Source organism: Typopeltis vanoorti, chromosome 10, assembly GCF_054136105.1.
Source record: "Typopeltis vanoorti isolate ZY-2024b chromosome 10, IOZ_Tvanoo_1.0, whole genome shotgun sequence".
Taxonomy (NCBI): Eukaryota; Metazoa; Arthropoda; class Arachnida; order Uropygi; family Thelyphonidae; genus Typopeltis; species Typopeltis vanoorti.
This window is the reverse complement of record NC_143558.1, coordinates 116,648,363-116,672,594: the sequence shown is the minus strand read 5'-3', so window position 1 is coordinate 116,672,594 and position 24,232 is coordinate 116,648,363. Positions and strand designations below refer to the sequence as shown.

The following is a 24,232-nucleotide window of genomic DNA, read 5'->3' as shown; positions in this document are numbered from 1 at the left end:
GTTCATAGGCTAATAAAAATATCAAAACATTCTATAATACAAAAACTTACATGATTTCTGCCTTTATTTTTACAGAATGTGTCGATAGCAGTTTGATCCTGTTGCTATCAAAGTCTCTGGGAAAAAAAAACAATTTTGCATTAATTTTATTCTGCGTTCATTTTGATAACAAACTAAAAAAATAAATAGCACAAGATTTATAAAATAGTGTTTACTATTACACGAGGCGCGTCATGAAAGTAAGATCGGCCAAGAATTAAAACAAAACAAAAAATGGCAGAGAAGGAAAGAAAATTTTATTATACGCTAAAATATCTACATATATGCTTTATTTTTCAACATAGTGTTAATTGATTCCAGGCATTTTTAATATTATGGCCCTAGCTTTTTCATGCTGCTTCAAAAAAAGTCTTCCGCCAGTGAGTTCAACAACTGAGTCACGCTATTCTTCAGTTCATCATCTTCAAAGCTCTGGGATGGGAGGCACTACCTTATATCCAGAAACAAGACGTAGTCACTGGGCGCGAAGTCAGTGCTATAGGGTGGATAGTAGAAAAGTTTCCACCCAAACGTCTGAATTTGCTGAATTACTCGTCTGAGTTTCTTCAGCGTTTCACAATACGTATTAACATTAATTGTCGTTCCTCGCTGGAGAAAATCGACGAGCGAGATCCCTTTTCGCTCCCGGCAATTTTTTTGTTACCAACTGTGCCTGTTTGAATTTTTTTGCATTCGGATATGATGAATGGCACCACTGCATTGATTGTTGTTTTGACTCGACGTTTGTATACGAAATCCACGTTTCGCCACCAGTCACAGTACCAGAAAAGTTCACCTTCATTTTCGTAACGCACCAAAAAATTGAGCTGATTCCCCTCGTTGCTGTTTGTGCATCAGTAAACACTTTTGGGTCCCATCTGGCACAGTTTCTTATAGCCCAGCTTTTCTGTCGCGATTTCATGAACGACGGAGCGTTAAACTTCCGGGAATTCAAAATGTAATTGTGAAACGATGATTCTCTACGAATTTTCGTGTTCACTCTTTTCACCAAATCGTCTGTCACAACTCTTGTCCGGTCACTGCACTGTTCATGGTAAACATTGTTGCGCCCTTTAAACAAACACTATCATTGCCTAACCTTACTGTCCCTCATTACGTTTAGGCCTAAACCTTGCACAGTCGTCCGTGAATTTCTACAGTACTATTGCTTTCCGTCGACAAAAACTATCACACCACGAACCTCAACTGGTCCGGATTTTTTATCACAGCACTCAATATCAGTTATTCGTAGAAGGCAACAAACGATAACACGGCGAAAGTAAAATGATCAATAGCATAGCTAATACATTATATTATGGAGACAACTACCGTGTTAGAGCAAAACTTTAGTTTAATATAAACCAAAATGAACACTCGACGTTTCGAACTTCATATCAAGGTCATTATCTGGAGCATATACAGAGAAACAAGCTGCACTGCATTCTACACGGTTTGTTCAAGTTACTGACCAACCGTTACAACAATTATTGGCCTGACCTCTGGTGGAAAAAAAACTTTACTACATCAAAGCTAGTCCCATTATTATTATCTATTAGGTTACAAAATTAAATTGGGCTGGAGAGCAACATGTTTATATATATATATTTTTTTTCACCAATATAATGTAAGTTACAGGTTCAGTAGATGCAATAAACTTCAGGATGTGCCAATGGGAGGAGAGGATCCTGAGAGGAGTTGAATATGTTTGTTTGTTTTTTTAATTTTATAGGTGGCTTAAAAGTGGCATTGAGATTATAATGGTGAATCAATAGAATCCTACTTTTTGTAGGATTCTATTGATTTTTTTCTGATAAAACTTTAATATATGGGATGGCTATGGTGTTTTACTGTAATCTGTATTCTTTTTTGATGAAGTTTTATGAAGAACTTTATTATAGCCATTATTTATAAACGTGTTGCTAATAATCTTTAATTCTTGTTTAAGAGCTTGTTGATTAGAGCAAATTGTTATAGCTCTGTTTTTAAGGGTGTTAATGACTTCAAATTTTTGCGATGGGTGGTGATATGAGTTAGCATGTATATATTGGCCAGTACGTGTCGGTTTGCGGTAAACCGTGAAACATACCGCCTGAGGAGAGACGTGTGACCAGTGTATCCAGGAAAGGGAGCGAGTTCTGATTTTCAATTTCGATAGTAAATTGTATGCGTTCATGTTGTTTGTTCAGGTGGCTGAGGAATGTGTTAAACGTTTGTCGACGGTGTGGCCAGATAACGAAAACATCTTCAACGTATCTAAGCCACACTGTAGGTTTTAGAGTAAAGGAATCAAGAGCACTTTGCTCAAAAGCTTCCATATAAAAGTTAGCAATGGGGGGGGGGGGGGTTAGTAGTAAGCCCATGGCCGTAACTAATTTTTTGTAGGTAAAATTTATTTTGCCACACAAAGTAACTGGAACATAGTACGTGGAAAAAGAGGATTTTTTATTTTTCACCAGAGGTCGGGCCAATAATTGTTGTAACGGTTGGTCAGTAACTTCAGCAAACCATGTAGATTGTAATGCAGCTTGCTTCTCTGTATATATGCGTATGCTCCAGATGACGACCTTGATAGGAACTAACACGGTAGTTGTCTCCATAATTTTACCTAATGTATTTTGATCACCGTATAAGCATTAACTATGCTTTCTTTCATGCTTACACGATGATCAAAATACATTACGTAAAATTATGGAGAGAACTACCTGAGAGAACATGTTAGAACAAGACTTTGGTTTAATATAAACCAAAATGAGCACTCGACATTTCTATCTTCCTATGAAGGTCGTCATCTGGAGCATACGCATATATACAGAGAAACAAGCTTCACTACAATCTACATGGTAGATTGTAGTGCAGATATGGGAGGTCGTGCATATTTCTGCAATGAAGTATGCGCTCCCTCCCATATCTTATTTGGCGGTAAATTATTTTCGCCAACGGTACTGGTCTCATATGGTGAAGACCTAATTCTCCAGCAAAACCGTTGAGGATACAGTCATACTGGCTTCATAGCATTAGTTGCGGGAGAATTTGGTCTTCTGAATCCCGAACACAAGATTCGAGATATGACCGTTCCACTCAGCAGGAACATGTCTGCCATCGAAGTTACTGGCTGTTAATCAGTTCATACAAAATGTGTGGAGTTATACAGGTCCTGATTCTTCAGTTTAATCGTCATTTTCACATATTAGAAATATTTTCTTGTGCGAAATTAAGTTTGAGAAATGTTGGATCCTTTAAATAATATCTAGTCGTTAATTTAGTAATATTTATAATCACACCACTTTTATTATTTGTTTTCCAGAAAGATAATTGAAACTGCCTATTTAAAGATGACTCAGCACTGATTTAAAAATAAACTATCGCTAATTCTCAAAAAATCACTTAAGTATTTCCATCTTCCAACATGCAACAATTCAGGGTATTTTCATAGGATACAACATTACTTGTGATGTTGCGACTTAATTCAGATTGTAATATGTCGTCAAAACTCTAAAACAGGAAATATGAAGTGAGTTCTGACAAAGTGCTTCATTCTTCACAAACTTTTTACGAAGTGGAGTGTAAAATTATATTTTATGAAATACTTTTTTTTTTTTACTGCTATGATTTCTTATAAGGCGCAGGTTAATGTTAGACCAAAATGGTTGTAATTTTCTTTCATTCTGCTGCATTTTAAGCATAGGCCATTAATTCCTATATTTTAATATATACATAGATTAAAAGAATAGAAAGGCACGTGACATAATTGTCTTTTTTTTTATTCATTCCTAAAATTTGAGATTTTTATTGCACATTCTATTTTAATGATTATTATATATATCAGAGTAATTTCTCCACATTCCTATCCAAGAATGTGCTTAACAGCACCTGACTTATCTTTGTTTTAATGTGGTTCTAATATCATCAGATTATTAAATTGGTTCTAGCATTCAATCAATGATATTTTCTAATGCAACTCTCTGATCCGGTTAAAGCTGACTTGAATACTTTTCCCGCTGGTATGGGTAGTTTCTCCTTATTCTTTTATACATTTATTTAATTCATTTCAAACCACAGCCACTACGTCAATTCTTTTATTTCATTTCTTTCATTGAAATTGTGTTAATAAGCAGCTGAATGTGCAACTTGACTAAAGAGTTTTTTATTATTATTGAAAATGCTTAGCTTTCAATAGTCTGTAAAACGATAGTTTTACAAGACAATTTTTATTAAAATAAATTATCAGTAAATGGTACTTGGTTGAACATCTAACTGTTTGACTGTATTTTTGATTTCGGCTAACTTGCAGCCGAGATCATTCATTTCTGCGTACAGGGTGATTCCGATTAAGAAAGTGCGGAGCGAACCTGTTCAAAAGTTTTGTGACGTTAACTGTAACAAGCGTAGATAGAAAACAGACACTACTTACATACACTGAAGTCACTAGTCTGCAATTCCACTTTAGAACCCAACTTATTTGTATACGTTTTCTGCGGTTATCATGAGACCTCGTATTAGAGTAGCAAAGTTATATCAGACTAAGGCGACTCAAGCCCACCAGCGGACTAAAACCATCGCAACCTAATCTGTTTATTATATTAATGCCTTTCTTCAACACAGATACTTTAATTTATATTTAAAAGACAGAGTAACTCCAGATAGACGGTTTAAAGTAAACCATGCATCCACCATGTTATATGTAGCAAGATTTTTTACCTTGGGGAGAATATACGTTACAGATACCAAGAAAGTTTATATACTTGGTTTTAATCTTTTTTCCCAAGTAAGCAAAACAAAGTTTTGCGCGTGAAATATATCCACATCTGAGCTAGTTGTATATAGAGGCTAATGACTTCATATTACTTGCCTTAGTATGTATCCCATAATGCAAAGCATTCCCCACCTATCAGGCGTGTATAATGCAATGAATAATGGGAAGGGCCACTACCCAGACGGGTTTCGACCTTGATTGAGGTTCAGAACAGAAGACAGTGGAAGAAAAGTTTTGACTACTAAAAGAACCTGCTGAATTGCAGAATACTCAAGAAGAAGATAAAGACCTCAATAAAGGTCGACAAAAAGCTTCTATATACAAGTAGCTCAGACGTGAATATGTTTTGCTTACTTGGGAAAAAGGATTAAAACCAAGTATATAAAATTTCTTGGTATCTTGTAACGTATATTTCACCCAAGGTAAAAAAAAAAAAAAACTTTCTACATGTATATATATACATGGAACGAAAACATATAGTGCAAATTCGGGTTTTATTTTTTGATTTCAAGAAAGAAGACATAGCATAAAAAAACTGTCCTTTCTTTATAGAATTATTCTGCCACGAAATCCTTTAAACCATTTCTCACCTTTTTTCGAAATCTAAGTATTTTAACGAGAAGCAAATTAGAGAAGCATGACAAGTAAGCATTTTCCAGCTTGATCAAAATTGTGCTCCTGCACGGACTTACATTATGATTGCTACAATTTCTCCAATTGAAATATCCGATATAATCAATTTATATTCGGGTATATCCTAATATTCAGTATTCTTACAGACAGTTGGATAAACAGCTCTTCCCTGATTGAGAGTTGAGCATTAATGAGAAGCGCTTCTAGAAACATTTTCCATTAGTGAAACAGACAACGAGGGTACCTAGAAATTCGAAATCGCGATAGTCTTTAGAAGTGAGTAGCTGAGATCAATTTATTAACTATCTGAAATTCAACACGTCTTTGCGCAATCGCTTGAATGACTCGACCATTGTCCTTTATGAACACGGTCTTGAAAATGCTTGGGTTCGAATTCCATTTAAGATGCAAAGAGGTTTTACAAGACTTCAATTCCTTAATTTAAATAGCGCAATATCCCAAATCAAAACTGTAAGCTTCTCTCTACCTCACCTGTCACTGGCGTCTTCTGAAACAGTCTCTTGCAGAACACCTGAAAAACAAGGTTATGTCTATGTTATGTCAGTATCTGGTTGGGCTTTGTACCTGTTTTGATGCTAAGGATGTTAAAGTTGGCTTCGTTTTCAATACCAAACACTATTATTGCTAGGATTGTTTGACGAATTACCTTTTACTATTTCTCAACTGTAGGGCAATGATCTCCCCTGAGATACTGAGTACATAAATTTCTGTATAGTTTTCACTTTCTGTGTAATTTCATATTTTCATTAATTAGTGCAATGAGAGTTCTGTTCCAGTTAATAGGCATTCAACTTGATAATCAAACCATCTAAATTATCTGTAGTGCAGCTGTGAACATATTAGGACAGTTTTATTTGATTATCACCTTTTAAATGTCTTCTGTATTAAAAATATTTAAATGCAGCAGTGATTCTTTATCGCTCTTTTCCAGGGGATTTATGCACTGTGTTTTGAAAAGTTGTTCATGTTTAATTCATTTTATGTTTTCTTCCATTTATCTCCTGAATATATTTTTGCCACCATCACGTGCCTTAGTTTCTTATATTGTTGCAATCTTCCTATGTTGATATGCATTCTTAAGCTTTCTGCATTCCTTTTGGTATTATCTTAATTGCATTTATGATATAATTTATTACATTCTGAATCTTATTTTTTTCTGTGTGTGAACAACTTTTTTCGAGTACTTCATTACCCAATTTATTGTGATTTCGGCTATATCTTCTATTCTTCGGGCTTCATTCTTGTTTAAAAACTTCCATGTCGTCGAATGATGTGTACTTAAATAGCCGTTCACTAACAGACTAAGCCATCTTAAATAAATTACTACTAAAGCATCAGAATTAACTCTAAAGACTTACCCAGTTTATTCTTGAGCCGAAACAAATACAACATTACTGCAAAAATTGGAGACCCGTTTTATGTTTTTGAGGAACGTTTTATATTCAGAACTAAGTATGGGGGCAGAATAATTCAGTTTCGGGTATTAAAAAAAGAGCCGTATGCTAGCTGACTTGTGTTCTGCCAAAGACTGATACACAGACTAAATAAGTCGAAGTGTTGCATATTCACATTCTTCACCTTTTATTATTACCGTTCATATGTCAATCCAGAAACCATATTAATACAATAGTTGCTTCTAATAAAATATTAAACATAAACTTGCTGTATTAAATAAAGTGATACCTTTTTATGAAGTTATTAAGCGATTTAAAACTTAGGGGATTCGCAAACTGCGACATTAAAAATAAATAATCATAGCGGTGTATTCAGTGCTACTTTGCTTATTAATAATCAAACTACACACCCACCACTATATTATGCAAACTTTATTTATCACACATACCACGAGAAGTGGCAAGCATACATAGCACATATATAGCACACCTGTGCTGTTTGTAAATAGGAGTAAAAAATAAATCTGTAGTTTACTGAAAAGCTGAAGATTGTGGTTTTTGTTGAAGACAGAATCTGCCAAAGATCCTCTGTCTTCACCAAAGAGGTAAATGGAATGAAAAAAGGTGGAAGAGAAATTGATTCCGTAAATTTGAAGTTGACTGGCAGATACTCATGGTATTCTTGTTATAAGAAAAAGGAGGGGTGATGGCGGTAGTGACCAGTTCTGCAGAACGTTGTTCATGAGAGTGTCAATTAAAGAGACATGGAGAAGAAACCGAACACATGTAAAAGAAGGATCGTCAGTTAATCGCGCTCTCCTCTTCTACATAGCATCGATCAAACGACTAACCCCCCCCCTTTTTTTTCATAGGTATTAGATATCTTAGAAAGTTCCATGTTTGGTCTCTAGAGCATGGTTTCAGGATTATGTAAAAGTAGATCAAATCCTTAGCCCTTCAACAGTAGTAAGTGACCACAGGTTTACACCATACATGAGTGGAAGTCAAAAAATCATATTGTTAGAAGTTGGTAGTTTGGTACAGCAGAAGTAAGCAGAGCTACGATACCAGTAGACTGTCTTTTAATTGCAGGAGTTCTTCTGGCCTGGTTTTTCTGCTTTACGGGAAAAAAACTACCGTATGAGACCGACTAATTCACCTTCAGATGCAAAATCCTTATAAAGATTCTTTTAAGAGATTCTGAGTCATAGAGGATCTATACTTTTACAATTTGTGTAGGTCAGAAACAGTACTTTTTTTCCGAGGAAAATCACATCCAGTTTCTTAGAAGCTATAGCTGAGACATGTTGGATAATGAAATCCGAGTAGTGTTTGCAAGGTTTGTCAGACTTTGGGGAATGCAGTGTACTCTCATCAGTTAAGTTATGAATAAGATTTGATGTCCATATGCACAGGACGAAAAGAATGGGTAACAGTTATACTCTGGGGATACTTCTGCATTGGTGGTGAAATCTGAGGAGAGGAAGGAGAGTATAGTGTTTATCATGACACAGTGGGCGATCAGAGAGAAAACTGACTACCCAGTTGCGAAGGGTAGAAGCAGACACTACAATGGTAATTGCTTATAGATGACAGATAATAGGATTTATGCTAATATAATATTCAGTAGTAAGATACATACCTATATTATAATCTTAGTTAATAATTTATGAAATAAACGTAATTTATTAAAAGTAGATTATCATTAAGAATTCGCACACTAATTGATATTTAATATGCCTTACATCCACAAATAAGGGAACGTATCCATAGTGCAGTCTCTATATTTGTCCTTCGTATTCCGTCCATTCTAATCCGAGGAACCATTATTTATAAATAAACTTAACCGAAAAGAGAATAAAGGCAGTTAATAGACAAAGTACATTGGTCTCATAACTTTAGTGATGAGGCTTTGAATTACTGTCGAAGCAATCATTTATCTAATTCCTTCTTAAAACAGTTTAAATTTTCTTCATTGATATATCTATGCGAAAACCACTCTACTGCACATTCTCCGTTCTAATCTAATTTTTTTAAAAAAATGTGCATTATATTTAACTTTACTTTTCACTAACTTTTGTCCCCTAATTTACCGAGCCAGCCTATGAAATTCGGTAGACTAACCTGTAAACTTAAGTCTTTACCTCCAGGTTTTTATGTAATTTGATGAACTTAACGGAATATCTTGAAGGAAACGACATGTGCCTCCATGCGCTTATTGATTTCTCCCAAAATAACGTCCATTAACTTAACATCCATTAAAATCCGGACACTAAAGTTTGAGAGCTGTAATCCGATATCTGCTTTGAGCAGACCTACGTAAGAGTATTATATAATGTTCCTCCAACTACAAGGGAAGCTTCCTTTAATTAAACTATCTGAACTTGACAATAGTTGTCAGAGCAATGTGATTTTTAAATTCATTAGCTATACTTATATTCGGCAACGCCATACAAAACTTTCTGTTCAGTTTGTATCCAACTACGCTTGGTGTAATAACAGGTTTACATATACTTATTTCTCACACATGTTTAATCATTCTGAGGGGATTGAAGTAAAACACTACCCTAACCACGTTTGAATCAATCAGCAAGGAGAGATTTTACTCTCGATAACTGGATCTAAATCACTGATGTCATAACATTAAATCCTGTAGTACTCTAACCCTAAATCATCTTACTCCTAGATGTCTCTCTAAACAATATTTTCGATCAGTTTCTTATCCGTCTAACTAAATACTTATCCTGATTTGTCAGTACATTTTAATTAACAGGTTCATATAAGGAACGCTGGCAAATATCTTACTGAAATCTAAAAAAAAAAATCCAACTATTGCCATAATCTGCTTGTTGATGCCTGTATAAAAATCCGGCAAATTTGTCAAAGTATATCACGCCAAACAAAACAGTGCTGTAGTTTTTCGGTAAGTGGTTCTCATCAAGGAGCTAATGAATCTGAATACAAATTAAACTCTTTCCGTTGCTTTCTCAGTTAATACTCACTGAACGAATTGCGATCACTTTGCAAATATCCAATCAGAAGGAATGATTCCTACATTACAAGGACATATACAGTTTTTGGTTTTTTTTACTTGGTTCTAAATTAAATTAATTTCATAAAATAATTTAAATTACTTAATAAATTAAACTTGCAAATGAATTATATTCATGTGTAAGAAAATCAAGTTTGCATAAAGTGTGTTCGCGACTAGGTAATTGTGTATGGAAGGTAATGACTTCACATTAATTGTCTTTTGTATCCAATGCAAAGCACGTCCCCTTTCGGAACAAACTTTCTATACATTATGACTCCTGTTGAAGAGACTTGAGGTAGAAACAGTCAGGATAAGTAATTTCCATAATGCACTGAACGATAAAAACTCAGGTTGTATGTAAAATTTAAGAATTCTTGTCATACCATTCCAAAATTGAGAGGCGTTGAAACGCTAGGAAAGATACCGACGCATATCAAGCGATGTAATTAGGGTAACAAATTCGAAGCATACGTACGGCAATTACCAAACAAGGCCTTATCAAGCTATATTATTTAGGAATCAAAAACAATTTATATTATTACTTTAGTAGTTCCTAACGACTGCTCTTGTCATTAAACAACCTTGTTCTATCAACAAGACACTCGGCTATTAACAATCATGAAACTATTCCTGGATGAAGGATGTGGATTCTTATAGTGCTATTATGTAGAGAAATATTTCTGAATATACTTTTAATTGGATTAATTAAAAATTATAAGTTAAGACGTATGCCAGGTCAAGGATGAACTAACTTGAATAGGATATCGGTCAAGCTGTTCAGCTGACTCATCAGAACGAAATGTCTTAAGTCTGTGTTTCCTGTTTAGTTTCAGAAACGCAACTAATCTTTATCGCATTGAAATTAATTTGAGATTTCAAGGGATTGCCAACTCGCTCTTCCTGTTGGCACTGCGTCATTATTTCAAGACCAACATGCATATGGCGAATCAAGAATTGTTCCCACCAACTGCAAGCCGAACTACTAATTATGTTGTCTCATATATTTATGTTTCAAGTTTGAATTTGAGATGCGAGTCTCGAATGATTAATATACAACTTCTGAGTACTATCGGTCATAAATTACTACTGAGTGAGTTCAGACTAATGAATAAATTCTATCTTTGTTAATATATTATCTAAACAGAATGAACCTCAAATGATTCTTTAAATAAATAAACGGATGCTATTTTCTTTGTTATTTAACATCAAAGTGTAGGAAAGATATTACTGACATGACGAGATTAATTGAAGAAGCAAAATAACATTTTTATCTCAAGCGAAATGCAGTGACAGAAGTTAACTTTTCATGACAAAGAAAGGATAATGGAAATTAGCCATAGTTTATTTAGTGAGAACTAGTAAATACATTGGCCAACATTGCGTTTAAAATTGCCTGGTTGGGCAAGTAGTTTGCGTATTCTTCCTCCAATAAACTAGCAGTGGTTCGAATTTCACTGGGAGCACAGATGTTTTGAGATGGGAGATGAATTTTATCATGGTATGAGACAAACCTGCTCGAAGGCTTATAGTAGTAGCTTGAAAAGTATTTTCTTGAGTCTCCAAGCATGGAGACTCAAGAAAATACTTGAGTATTTTCTTGAATTATGTAAACACATTTTTCATAGAATTATGTAAACACATTTTCCCACCCACAGTACTAATGCACTAGAGGCTAACGGCCTTTCATTGGTGGGATTCACGTAGCATCAGACTCATGCTTTGCATTTTGAATTATGGCTTTAGCAAAGTAGGGGTGAGAGCAGAGCATATGTTCTTAGGCTCTTTGGGGAATAAAAGGTGTTACCACCTATATACGTGATCAGCTAACTTAACTTCGTTTGAAGTTTTTTGTGCCTTTACATGGAATCAAATCCATGGGTTTTCAGCCAAAGGGAAACATCTTCTCGCATTTCGTAACTTGGCTACGGAGGCGCTCTGTGAATTGACCAAGGATGAGTTAGCAGTCACCATAAAATTTGAGGTTGCCATATTGAAATCAGAAGTCGGAGTAAGTCCTGGAAGAAATGAGTTAATGGGAACAAGTATTTGTTTGGTAACAGTTAAATCAAACAGCGTTCTGATTTTTCTTCGTTCTGTTGTTACATCAATCTAAGATTTGGTGAAAGCTACTATTTTGAGGAGAGAATACGAAGGAAACCTGCTGGTAATGCTCATTTTAATATTTTTAATATCAACTGCCAAGTAAGCCTGATGTTATCGAATTTCCATAGTGCATTTGGTAGAGAGATCACCCTTTGGTTAGCATGACCAGAATTCTGGTCACAGCAATAGATACATTTAAATTTAAATGAAAGGCGCTTTTTTAAATATACGAAAGGCCTGATGGAATTTTCGGTGTCGTTGCATGTAATGTCTATGGAGTTTATTCCTTTATAAAGCCACATAAAACTTAAAAAACCTCATCATTTGAGGCTTTGTAAGGAATTAGATATAAGAGCAACAGCTTTATATGTATTTTCGAAGTAGTAAAGTATAATCTTACAATTTTCTCATGAACATCGTTAATCACATTCTGTTTGATGCTAAAACATAAACCAATTAAGAATTTGTCATAATACAAAATGAACGCATTTTTTTCTTCGTCGATAATACAACTTTTGCATTTAATTATATGAAATAATCCTAAATGACGGAAAACGAGTTCACTTCTTCCATAATCAAAGTAGTGTTTTTATCCAACAAAACTATTTGAAGCGAGAGCGATTCTGATTCGCTATTTGACAACTTCTGAAAAGTTTAGCAGCACATTTTCGATTCTACTTCAGTTTGCGTAAATATTTCTTACAAATACAATTACGTTTAACATAACTTTTGATAATTAGGCAGTTTTGGCTATCGATCCATATTTTAGCATATAAAAATAATTACTTAGCAAGTAAGTTCCGTCAAACCAGAAAAATAGTTATCGTATTTGAATAAATATACGCCACATAGACATTTTTATATTTTAGCAGCGCCTTATTTAAAAAAAAATTAACACGTTAATAAGTATTGAAACTATTTCTTTAGAACAGCGGCAATCTTCATGTAACTACTTTGGAATAACGATCGAAAGCACTGCACTAATGCTTATTGGATCAGTATGCTGTCTTTTAACTGGGTGTGTTGTTCTGGTTAGTTTACCTATTTTGCAGGAGTAGAAACTTGGACTACCTTCGTATAAGTAATTCAAACTCTCATTTTAATCCTTAAAAATTTCCCTGCGTCCTAGACGGGATCTGACCCCAAACCCACGTGTGTTTATCTCCTCCTGCCAAATGTAAAATATTGTAGCTGCGCTATTTAGGCTCCCCATCCGAACTCTCTATTTTGAGATTCTAGTGATTAATTCTGAAATGTCATTTTCTTTATTTTACCATTCTTATGTTAATCAAACCCACAAAAAGGTTGTAAACCTGTAGTAGTTGTCCTAGGTAGGCTAATGATGAAATAATCTGAAGTCCTACTCTGGACACCGTACATGGAACTTAAGCCACTTTAGACAAATGGCTTAAGTTCTAAGTGGCTTTAGACAATAAGCAAGTAATAGTCTCAAGCAATAGTAATAATTCCTTTTACCACATAAAGACTGACACGAATATTCGTACCAAACTCTAATACAAACCTACAGCTGGAAAGCGAGATTACTTTGCCTGTATCCATTCTCTACCAGCAATGATTTAATTGTTAATATTTCTTAAATCATCCAGAAACGGGTATGGATGTTTTTAATAGAGAATTTATGTACCTGAATTTTTTGTTCTGTTATTTGAAGACATCGCTGAAGCTCTATAAAACTTGAAAATAAGATATCATCTGTATACGTTAACAAGCCTGCGTAGTTAGCCTATTGGCTATTCGCTTCGCAACCATATGCCTGGGAAGGAGTGTCCTAGGTTCGATTCCGTCGGCGACGCGAGGCGCTTATGGATATTTCTCAGCCATAGCCAAGTTTTTTCCCGCCAGTTTATCTGAGGTTTTTGATCCTGCAAGCAGGCAAACCAGCCCTGTGAACACACAGGCTACACTCAGATATAGTACGGCAAGGAAGGCAACGGTGAGCCACCTTGCTGAGTCATTTCCCTGGATGGTGGCGTGCATATAGCTGCCCCTAAACAGCCGAAAGGTTATAACTACAACAACGGTGACAAAGGCCTTACAAATTGTTTTATGGAATGCGTTTTGCCTCACGCATGTTCCATATGTAGATTGGAGACCACAGTGGGAAAGCTCACAGCTTGTATGCGTTGGGTGGAATAAATGAAATATTTCAAGTAAGGCTTGAATACCATTAGGACATAGATGTTTCGTAAAGAGTCTTCAGGTAGTAGACGATTTTTGTCGTCAGTAGGAGACTGAAAAAAAAGTGCACATTAGTCTTTACAATAATGACACTTTATGTAGTTCGTAGGATGAACTGTTTATGTATGGAATTGGCTTAGAAAATAAATACCTCTATATGGCTACCAAAACATTGCACGAAATAGTAGATTATTAAGTCGAAACTATTAATATACATTTATAGAATTGCTAGAGCGTTTCTTCCATGCTTTTTTTTTTTTTTTCAAACAAGGATGTACTACCGACGTTACTAAGACTGCGTTGGTGTAACATTTCCCATTGTGTCCGAATTTGAATTAAAATGCCCTCTTTCTAATTGCTCTTCGAACTGCAGTTCAAATTACAAAATTGGATTAGAAAATGGTTAATGCTTTGAATGATCGGCACAAATCAGCTTATTGCGAAATCCTTGACTGCAGGGGACACAAACTGTTGATGGGCTCATGAATGTATTTCTGGTTGGAAAACAACCGAAACGGTTAGTTTCAGTCAACCTGTCATTTCAAAATTTTATTGGATCTCTCGATTAGGAATTCTGTTTCTTACGATCGTAAACAGAATCAATTTGCGAACTTATAGCCTCTCGCTCTTGTTTTTTGTTTTGTTTTCAAGGACGCTGTTGTTAAATTACTATGTACGAGAATATACCTTTTATTACATAAAGACTCAAACGAGTATTCGTAGCACACTCTAATACTAACCTACAGCTAGAAAGCAAGATTGCTATGAGTTTGATTTAATTATATTTCTTATAATTTAGTAACGTCGGTTTTATTCATTTTGCAATATCTAATGGACGTTATTCAGAAGTTTAGGGAATGCATCTTAAGTAAGAGATAAAGTATTATCCTTTGAAATAATCTCACAGCACCGTCGATAACTGAAAGCAGAATTGGAACTGTAAACTGGAATCGCGGGATACTGAAAAATCTCGTTTGCATAAACTCCAACTTATTTTCTAAAAGAACATTCCAAGGGCTTAGCGAAGTTGGGCAAGCGTCACCGCCTAATTTTTTTTCCTCTGATAAAAAATTGGTGAATGAATAATCATTGAAGTGGTGGAAAAAACTTGATTATGTTAATATTTCTGCTAACTTTATGGAAATTAAGACAAACTACTCCTTTTATGAAAACTTCTTACTGGTAAAGTTTTCGCACAAACTGTTTGTGAATGATCTCTTTCACAAAAAAATGAGCGTGCATTTCACAATCACTTTTTCTTTCCGGTCTTTCTTTGGATATAGAGAATGGCTGTATGGATTTCGCAAAGGAAGAGCACTCATTCCCGAGTTTCTCTGGAGGTTTATGGGGTTCCACGCAAATCCAGCACTTGGTACTTCGTCGTGAACACAAGGAATGATATTAACTAATATGCACTAATGAGACAATTGAAACTGAAGAGCCGTGCAATAGTCAACATCCTCTTCCACTAGTCTCCGTGTGAAAGACCTTCTATTCAAGGAGAATTTGAACTACAATTCGGGATTTCCATAGTGTATCAAAAGAAACGAATCAAGTACGTATTCATTTCAGGATAGTTACAACTGTAAGAGAAGGAAATATCTTTGTTTCAGAGGACGGGCTTCCCAATTAATAACGCTAAACAAAGACCTTAATTCATAAATGATTCTAGGGACCCAGACTTCCCAATATTTTGGGAAGTGGATCCTCCTTAGAATGTGTCGATACCTTTTAAGCATTAATGCATGTATTTGTGGTGTATCTTTTGTATTAAAATGCCCAGATGTGATATTTAAATAATAACCTCAGTCATTGCACTTGAATGCCTCTGTCTGTGGAGAAAACCTCAGTTTCACAAATATTCCTATCTTCACTGGAACGGTTCCATAGTTTTTCTGTTATAATGCAATATCGAATGCAAATTATGTAAGAACCTCAAGTATAGTGCGAATTTAAAGATTTTCTATTGAAGGTAAATTTAAGAAACAGGTACACAGATCAACGAGAACGCTCGCTGTGCTTGTTGAGGTTTATTGCATTTTATGCATTTTGAAAAATATGTAAGGACATTTAACTCTTTCTTAGAGATTTACCATTTTAATATAAATAAACGGAAGAGTAATCAATAAATATTTTGCTTGACTTTCGAACTTTATCCTTCTCTGTCACAGCTTTAGATTTCCTTTTTCCCAAATAATATTGTCGCTTCACAAATAATATGTAAATACATTAAATACTCATCTTTAGAATTTGAATTTAATCTTTTTTGTAACTTTAATAATTATAATAACAAATCCTGTAATGTTTTTAATTCCCCAAACTTGAATAGGCGGAGCTTCTTAAATGCTAACTTTTTGAAGACGACAGGCAGCAAGTCTTCATTCTTCAGTTTGTGAGCTGCCTTTCTTTTGACCTTAAAACCTAATCTATGCTAGTATCATCGTCTTTAATAGTAGTATTTTTTTGAGTTGTGACCGTTAAAAATCAGTTTCTGGGAGGGAAGAAATCCTACAGCACGATATCAGATATTTCAAATATACACTAGTTCGAGTACTCAATGAAGAAAAACACAGAAATTTATCGATGATATGATTAGAGGCTAACCTTTTTTTTTCTTTTCTTTTCTTTTTTTTTTTTTGGCGGGATGGGGTGAAACAGCCTAACACTGTGGAACCAACTCCATTTCTACAGGTTAGACTTGCACCCCAATTTGGCACGACACTTTAATTTTTCTTTTAAAATAACGTAAGTTTGGTTACTAATGCAAAAATTTTAAATTTTCAATCAGGTATTATCCCAAAGTTTTTTTGTGGATGGCAGGAATGAGGATGGAAAGCTTTCATCGCATCTAGTAAAACTAGGAGCTATTGCGTTAAGATAATGCAAGATTAGCAGCATTTCGGATTTCTTATAAAATACAGATAAGCATTTTATGAAAGCTACAGTCAGTTCAGTATTTCAGTTATATTGCAAACGCATAACCAAAACCGATAATGACTTATTTGGTATAGACTCAATCTAGAATATTCATAAGATAGATTAGAAAAAATAAGGCACACACTTACACCATGGTGATGATGGTATCTGTAAGTAAGTATCCCATATTCGGTATGACTTCCAATGCTGACTGGATCACTTTCCTGTAATTGTGAATTAAAATTAATTACTTCAGTATGTAATGCTAGATATTTGAGTAAAGCAACTGTTTCGAAGCCAAATAAAGGTAGGTTTCATACAGTAACCTGGATGGAAATATTTAGTTAATATGCAGTTTAAGTGGGATGGGATTATTCCGCAGAATTTGTATAAATTACTATGGAGAAAAGAACCACGTTCTCTGTTTAATAAAATCATTGCTTTTCATCAAGAAAAAAAGACCAGATTACAAAGTAGGTACCGCATATGGCCATTCTTATCTAAGACAGTATGTTTCAATTTAAAGTAGCTTGTATGTTGAATGAAAGGTTTGAAAGGAGAAATTGTTTAGTATGAGAAATGACTGGTTTTCGGAAATAGATAAGGGCAAAGTTGTTCCAAAGAATATTTCAGAGCGTTTATTGTTTATTTTACTGATACAGTTTTATTCATAAAGACATACATTTGTCGTATATTTTTCCCAAACCAAATGAGGCTCCGTTCAATTAATTCATAAAATGAGTGATGTCAGTGGCAGCTGATCAAAGTTAGGTAATCTAAACAAAGTGGAAGCCATGTTATTATTTACCAGCTATCGAAATTTGAATGGCGGGTTCCCAATTATTTAAGAAATAATGAAACTTGAAACAGGATCTGAGTGATAACAAAGATATATCATCCGTTTTTTAGGATTAGACCACAGCAAATGTGGTCTAGTCCTAAATACTAAGCTATAGATTAATTGTCTAATAAATCTAAGGAATTATTTTAAAAATATAACACCTGTGTATTCACGTTAATATGCCCCAAACAGAGGGAATTTCTACCCAGGGACATATTGACGATCAGGTCAGAAAGCGGTTTGTGTAACTCAATCATGCAGATATTGGAAGAAAACTGACTTCCAATAGGAAGAAAGGAAGGAGATTCGAGTAAAATTGTGGTCGGTGGTTATAGCAAGCAAAAGTCAAGATTTCTCCTTTCAACCGGTTTGATCATTTGTTCAGTGCTTTTTTTCTGACTGTAAGCGTAACTGTCCCTTTAATTTATTTAAATACTTTAAAAAAAGTTGAAATCTTCATTTTACCACTTGGCAGAATCACATGTTTATACATAGGACAATCTACGGAATTCTTGACTAATATGCGAAGTGCATCAATTTGTATTTTTTTCTCTACCAAGCACAAGAAACGCTGAGTTTTAGCACCTTTACATTCTGTAATGCGCATGTATCCGAAATTGCAACAGTGGAAAGGTCATGTAACAAATACGGCACTTTCATATACAAAAAATTAATATTTAAAGTAACAATTTTAGTTCATTAACGACAAATATTTCATATTTTGTTTGCATCAGCGCCCATGCTTAAGTCTTATTGGTATTACTTGCTTTAGTCTACAAAAATTCAAAAAAAATTCCTATTAATGTGTTAAAGATTTCCGAACATGAATCTTTTCTCTCACTCTTGTCTAGTGACTTTGTATTTTCTGGTTGAAAAGTTAACTTTTAGTTACTGATGCTGTATATTTCCAAGTCAGTAATACTTAGTTGTGAATGCTGCTACGTATAGTGTACTCGGATAGGAAGAAAAAGATTAAGATAGGTAGGAAACATGTAAACTAATTTACTCTTCCCGGAGAATTTGGCCTGCACGCTTTGGAACGTAAAGAACACATTTTACCAGAAACGCAGAAACTTAATCTTGTTGAAAACTGAAGGTTTCAGATTTTTAAAATCATTTTTCCATCTTCAGGATTGCAATTCTTCAAAATTATCGCCGAATAGCCGGGGTATCTTTAATTGCATATGCAAGTTGTTTGTTTACAGGCCTGGCGCGTCTCAGAAAATATTTTTATCCGCACCCTCTTAGCTTGACTTTGAGGAGGGAAAAGGCCAGAAATTTCTTCTCTTCAGCCCACCCTGAAACACTTAATTTGGAAAATAAATGCACATCTCGTTATTGTTCGACCTAACTGCAAAATAATAACGATCCAGAAATCCGAATCTCATCTCTCGCTACTTAAAATTTAGTATTTTTAATTACGAATTACTTAAATATCACACGAGGGTTGCCATAACTAATGCTATAGATACGCAAAGTGTTATGATTTTTTTTACAAAAATGTAAAGTCCATTTCGAATCCTGTATAGGGAGAACATGTACTAAATGTGAAAAAGGTCCAAACTAGAGTTGTCAGGTATGGATCGTCATTTGATATTTGCACTAATATAAACCTAGAGTGGATAATGTCGCACAGCCAGTCCCAGTGTATTGATGAATGCTGTGTAATAGTAGTATACTTACATATCTTCAAGAAAAAGATCATGATTAATTAGCAGTATAGCATGACAGGCTTTATACAGGGGAAAAATATATGCATTGTAATTCATAATAAACATAGAAATCAATGAATTTATGATACTGTAAGCTTGCGTGTTATCTAGAATTTCCTTACATGGATGTATTATAAGACATATATTATTTAAACTTACAGAATTTTTAAATTCGGAATGCTTCCAGAGAGAACTCCATCAGGTATTGCCTTCAGCGCAGGTGCTTGCTTGATATAACTAGAAAAAAAAATCTAAATATGATATCGTATTTATCAACTGGGAATGCATTCATATCGTATAGTGATAAACAGCAGAGTTTCAATACGTTAGATAATCCATACCATGCGTTAATTACTCTACAAATAATTTGGACGCCTTTCAAAAACGAGTAAAACTTTCCATATGAACTGTGGGAAGATCCTGAGGGAAGAGAGAAAGATTACGCCTCTCTCAAGACATCTCTACAGTACATATAACTCAAACTGGCACTTTATAGAATAATAAAGTATTCCTCCTCTGCTCCTAACTCAATTCAGCCGATAAAAATATAATATTTATAAACGCAGAAAATATCAGGGAACATCAATGACGGAGTTAATGATATCTTCAGAAATTCACTAATGACGCATTTATTTCGCATTAAAATACACTTTTCTCATCAAATAAAGTGGGATAAACTATAATTTATCCTGCCTTGTTTTATGAGAAATATTCGTCGTATTTCACAAATCCGTGTATAACGTTTGGTCATTTTCTGTGTGTACTGTTTCTATTATTTCCCGTAACAACCATATGCATTCCTGTACTGCCTATTCTAACATATTCATACATATTATGAATATGTTAGAATACTGGTGCTCTCTTGATAATAGGAAACGAACATCGCTATCACTTTGGAGTTTTGTTCACTTTAATGTCATGTTCAAGATTAAATTGTAGAACTGATAAAATTCTTCGTATTCAGAAAATAGTATTGATAATGTAATACCGACCAGAACTACTGACACCCTACCGTTTTTCTTCTATTTTATTTTAATAATTGTGAAACCACTTAAAGTTTACAGAAGCTCTCGGCAGATGAGACTTCCTCCATTGGGGGGGGGGGGGAGGGAGAGTTGTTTCATGCATTAATTATAATTTTTCATATACAAAAATTAAACCTGCTTCTTTCTTGATAGTGAAGTAATTTGTACTGTCTGTTATGCAAAACGTTTGTACAAACATGCGGCTTTAGCGGTTGCATTAATAATTGAAGCAAATCGATGTTTACTGTAAAAATCGAAAAGAAAACATATTTAATAAACTTTGCTGTTGCCTTTATTTCATTCGTTTTGAAATTCAAATAAACGTACTCGAGAAAGCCCAGGCTTGAAGAGAAACAAAGCCGTTTCTCTCTATATTTGTTCAAAAAATGGGAAATATGTTGAAATTAAAAGAATAGATTAACTTTTTTTTATTTAAGGATTTAATTACGTAAGTCAATGTTGAAGTCAAAGAAAAATTTCATCAATCTGGGGAGAAGAACTGGTTTAGCAGCACATTTCTACCCATGCAAATGGAATGAGTTCCAACCGTAAAATTCATAGATTCTCCATGCAGTTGGAAAAGAAAAAGCAGCGAAGTAATTAGAAATATCAACTAATTATCTTTAGCTTTGCATGTCTCGTTAAAATGCAACTCTTCAGCGTAGATCACTTATTCTTGACGATGTAATTTACCTAAAATAACGTCATTGTTGACAATGCTTGGATGAAAACACACTGATTAATGGACGCAAGTACATTACCTATTGTTGTTGCCATGGGAAGACAGAAGTACACCGCAACACTTGTCATTCAACAACAAACAAGAAGATAGTAGATGTAGTGAAAATGTAGCTGTAGAAGCACCTAGAATCATGAAAAGTCCAGTAAATGATAAATTAAGTTAATAGTTGCATGGCATGCATAAGATAGGATGGTATCATATTTTCTTTTCCATCCTCGAAAAGGTTGAGGCTTCTGGCTAGGTATTTACAAGCATTCCATTCCACTGCTGTGTCTACTAAGTTGTGTATTACGACAGTAGATATCCATGTACACGGTATAAGAAAAATCTACCCTACAACATGAAATAAAAAAAAAAGTAATAAGCGAACCATTAATTTCATTTAATTTTTCTTAAATTGTGATCAACGTATTCACCTTGAAAAACATTCCAGTTAATTATTGATAAGAAATATGATCACCACTCTCGATCCACTGAATATCTCTTAACTTTCAACTACCGTTGGACATCAGTGGAAAAATGTGGAAAGATTCATGCTCACTCATTACATTTTCTCGACATTTTCATCGAATCTGCCACAGAAGCATGTTCACCAGTCTATAATGCTTTACAGTTGGGTCACTTTCTTCTGTGGTCGATTATTTCGTGTCACGATGGATGGTTACTTGTCAGATTTCCCAAGGCCCAGCCTTGGAATACTGTTCATACATTTCGGATGGTAAACAAAATCTTCGTAAAAATATTAAAGGTAACAATTAGAGTGCATTCGGCTAATCGATGACTCCTCCTCTCAGAGTCATTCTAGTTCTGCTTTTATTCATATTTTCATGTGCATTGTTCTGGTGAACTGGTCGTAACTTTTATATTCTTACATGCGTTAAACGAAAGTTTAACGCATGATTATTTACTGTTCGGCTTTAAACTTATAGACCGAGCTTCTCTTCATCCTCCATTCCTTCTTCCTCACGCTGCTTTTATCAAAGATTTGATTTCCAGCACTAATTCAATCCCCCCCCCATCAAACGTTTTTTTTTCTTCTTTTATCCTTTTCTCACATTTGTCGCTGATTTGCTGTAAATTTCGTTGTGTGCGCGCGCGTGCGCCATTTGCACACTTGACAGGTTGCAAAATCTATAGCACAAAAAAAAAGTATACAAAGGGGTGCTCGCTTTATTAACTGGATTCACAATTCAGGTCTTTTTTCTAACCGAAGGCATATGTATTGACTGAGCTAGAGGTCCATGCTATTTGTTTAGGATTGGTGAATAAGGAAATATCTGAGCAATAAAATCACGATTTTATTGCTTAGAAATTTGCTTATGATTTGAAGGAAAACTCTCAAAAAATTGAAATAAGGATTACACAACGTGACACCCAGTTGGCGAATCCGAGTACTGTAATTAACAAACAATAACATACTCGTACCTTGAGTAGTCTTTGCTAATTTAATTTTAAATCAAGGCCATTAATTCTAAGTAATTAATGTTAATTACTTAGTTGATTCTAAGAGTAACTATCTTACCAACTCTTCTTGGTGGAACTGAAATTCCAAATCAGAATTTTATCCGTCACTAGTCATCTTGAATAGGACTATTGACTTCGTTACGATTGGACATTTCATTCGTCATTCTTAAATTCAGAATTGTTGCGCTAAATTCTCGCTGTCGGATGTAATAACTGTTGAAGAAACACTTCTGAAAATAAAAGTACATATATGCATTTCTATTGGGTTAAGCGTATGGATTCAGATGTCGAAAGCAATTAAGTTTATCTTCAGCAGAAATGTTCATTTGCTCATCTGAACCTGCTTAATTCTGATTCCTAGAATTCAAAAATAAAAAAAATTAGTGTACGGGTTACAGTCTCTTAAAATATAAACAATTATGAATTGTTTATATTCATAGCTGAATATAAACAATCAGCTACTAGCAAACAATTCTATTGAGCAGTGAGAATAACCCCAAGAGAAAATACCTGAACTGTTGCTTGAATCTGTATGAATTTTATGCAATAGTAAATGTGAAATGTCCACGCAAAGCAAGCCATTGGAACGCTTAAATTAACAACAGTACCTATAAATGGAATAAATCATAATGAAGTGGATAGTAAAGGTCAGGTACTACAAATACCATTATAGGCACGAAGTTATCTAGTTGAAAATAGTGCAAATGCAGCTTTTGTTCTTATCCCCGTTGAAGATATTTCGAAGTTACAAATCTGTCCAGCTTTTATCGGATATTTCATGGTGATTGTTTCTCGCTTTTCAGATATTAATTCCTACAGGTAGAGCATATATCATTATATCTTACCCAGCAACAAGTGCTCATCACTATCTGATACTTAAGGGTTACAAGAAATGATCTTAGACACTTTTTACTTGATTCTTTCAACATCTTAATTTTTTTTTAATTCTCTAGACTCAGTAATGTCAAACTCGTTTACCTCCAAGGACCAAATTAAGAATTATACATCAAGCCGCGGGCCGCAACAATTTTTCTTGAAAACTACGATGTTCTTCTTCAATTAGTCGTTTTTTTTACTCATACTGGTTGAAGGTTTCGACATTAATTATAAAGAAAACACTACACTTTCTTATGACTTGAAAATTGCTAACGGCTAGCCTCCGAGTGCTGTGGTCAGCGAATGTAGCCGCGTACGTAGACTTGCTCGTTAACATTCGGTAGTTTGGCGTATAAAATAATCTTAAATGGAAATGTTAATTTTTTAAATATGTTTATTTAATTCGGTGTTGTCAAAGTTTAATAACCATATTGGTTACAAAGTTTGGCGGGCCGCATGTTACTTGTCGGCGGGCCTCAT

At 34.6% G+C, this 24,232-nt stretch overlaps 1 protein-coding gene across 1 annotated transcript in view; it reads right to left on the bottom strand.

The window, feature by feature from the left end:
- LOC150102725 (follicle-stimulating hormone receptor-like) overlaps nt 1-24,232 on the bottom strand; it is a 236,132-nt gene that overhangs the window by 18,543 nt on the left and 193,357 nt on the right. Inside the window, exons 4-6 of the mRNA XM_090398806.1 lie at nt 19,805-19,882; nt 17,242-17,316; nt 51-116 (exon numbers count right to left, since the gene is read on the bottom strand). Coding sequence (XP_090254932.1) covers nt 51-116; nt 17,242-17,316; nt 19,805-19,882 — 219 coding nt within the window. The remainder of the gene's footprint in view (nt 1-50; nt 117-17,241; nt 17,317-19,804; nt 19,883-24,232) is intronic.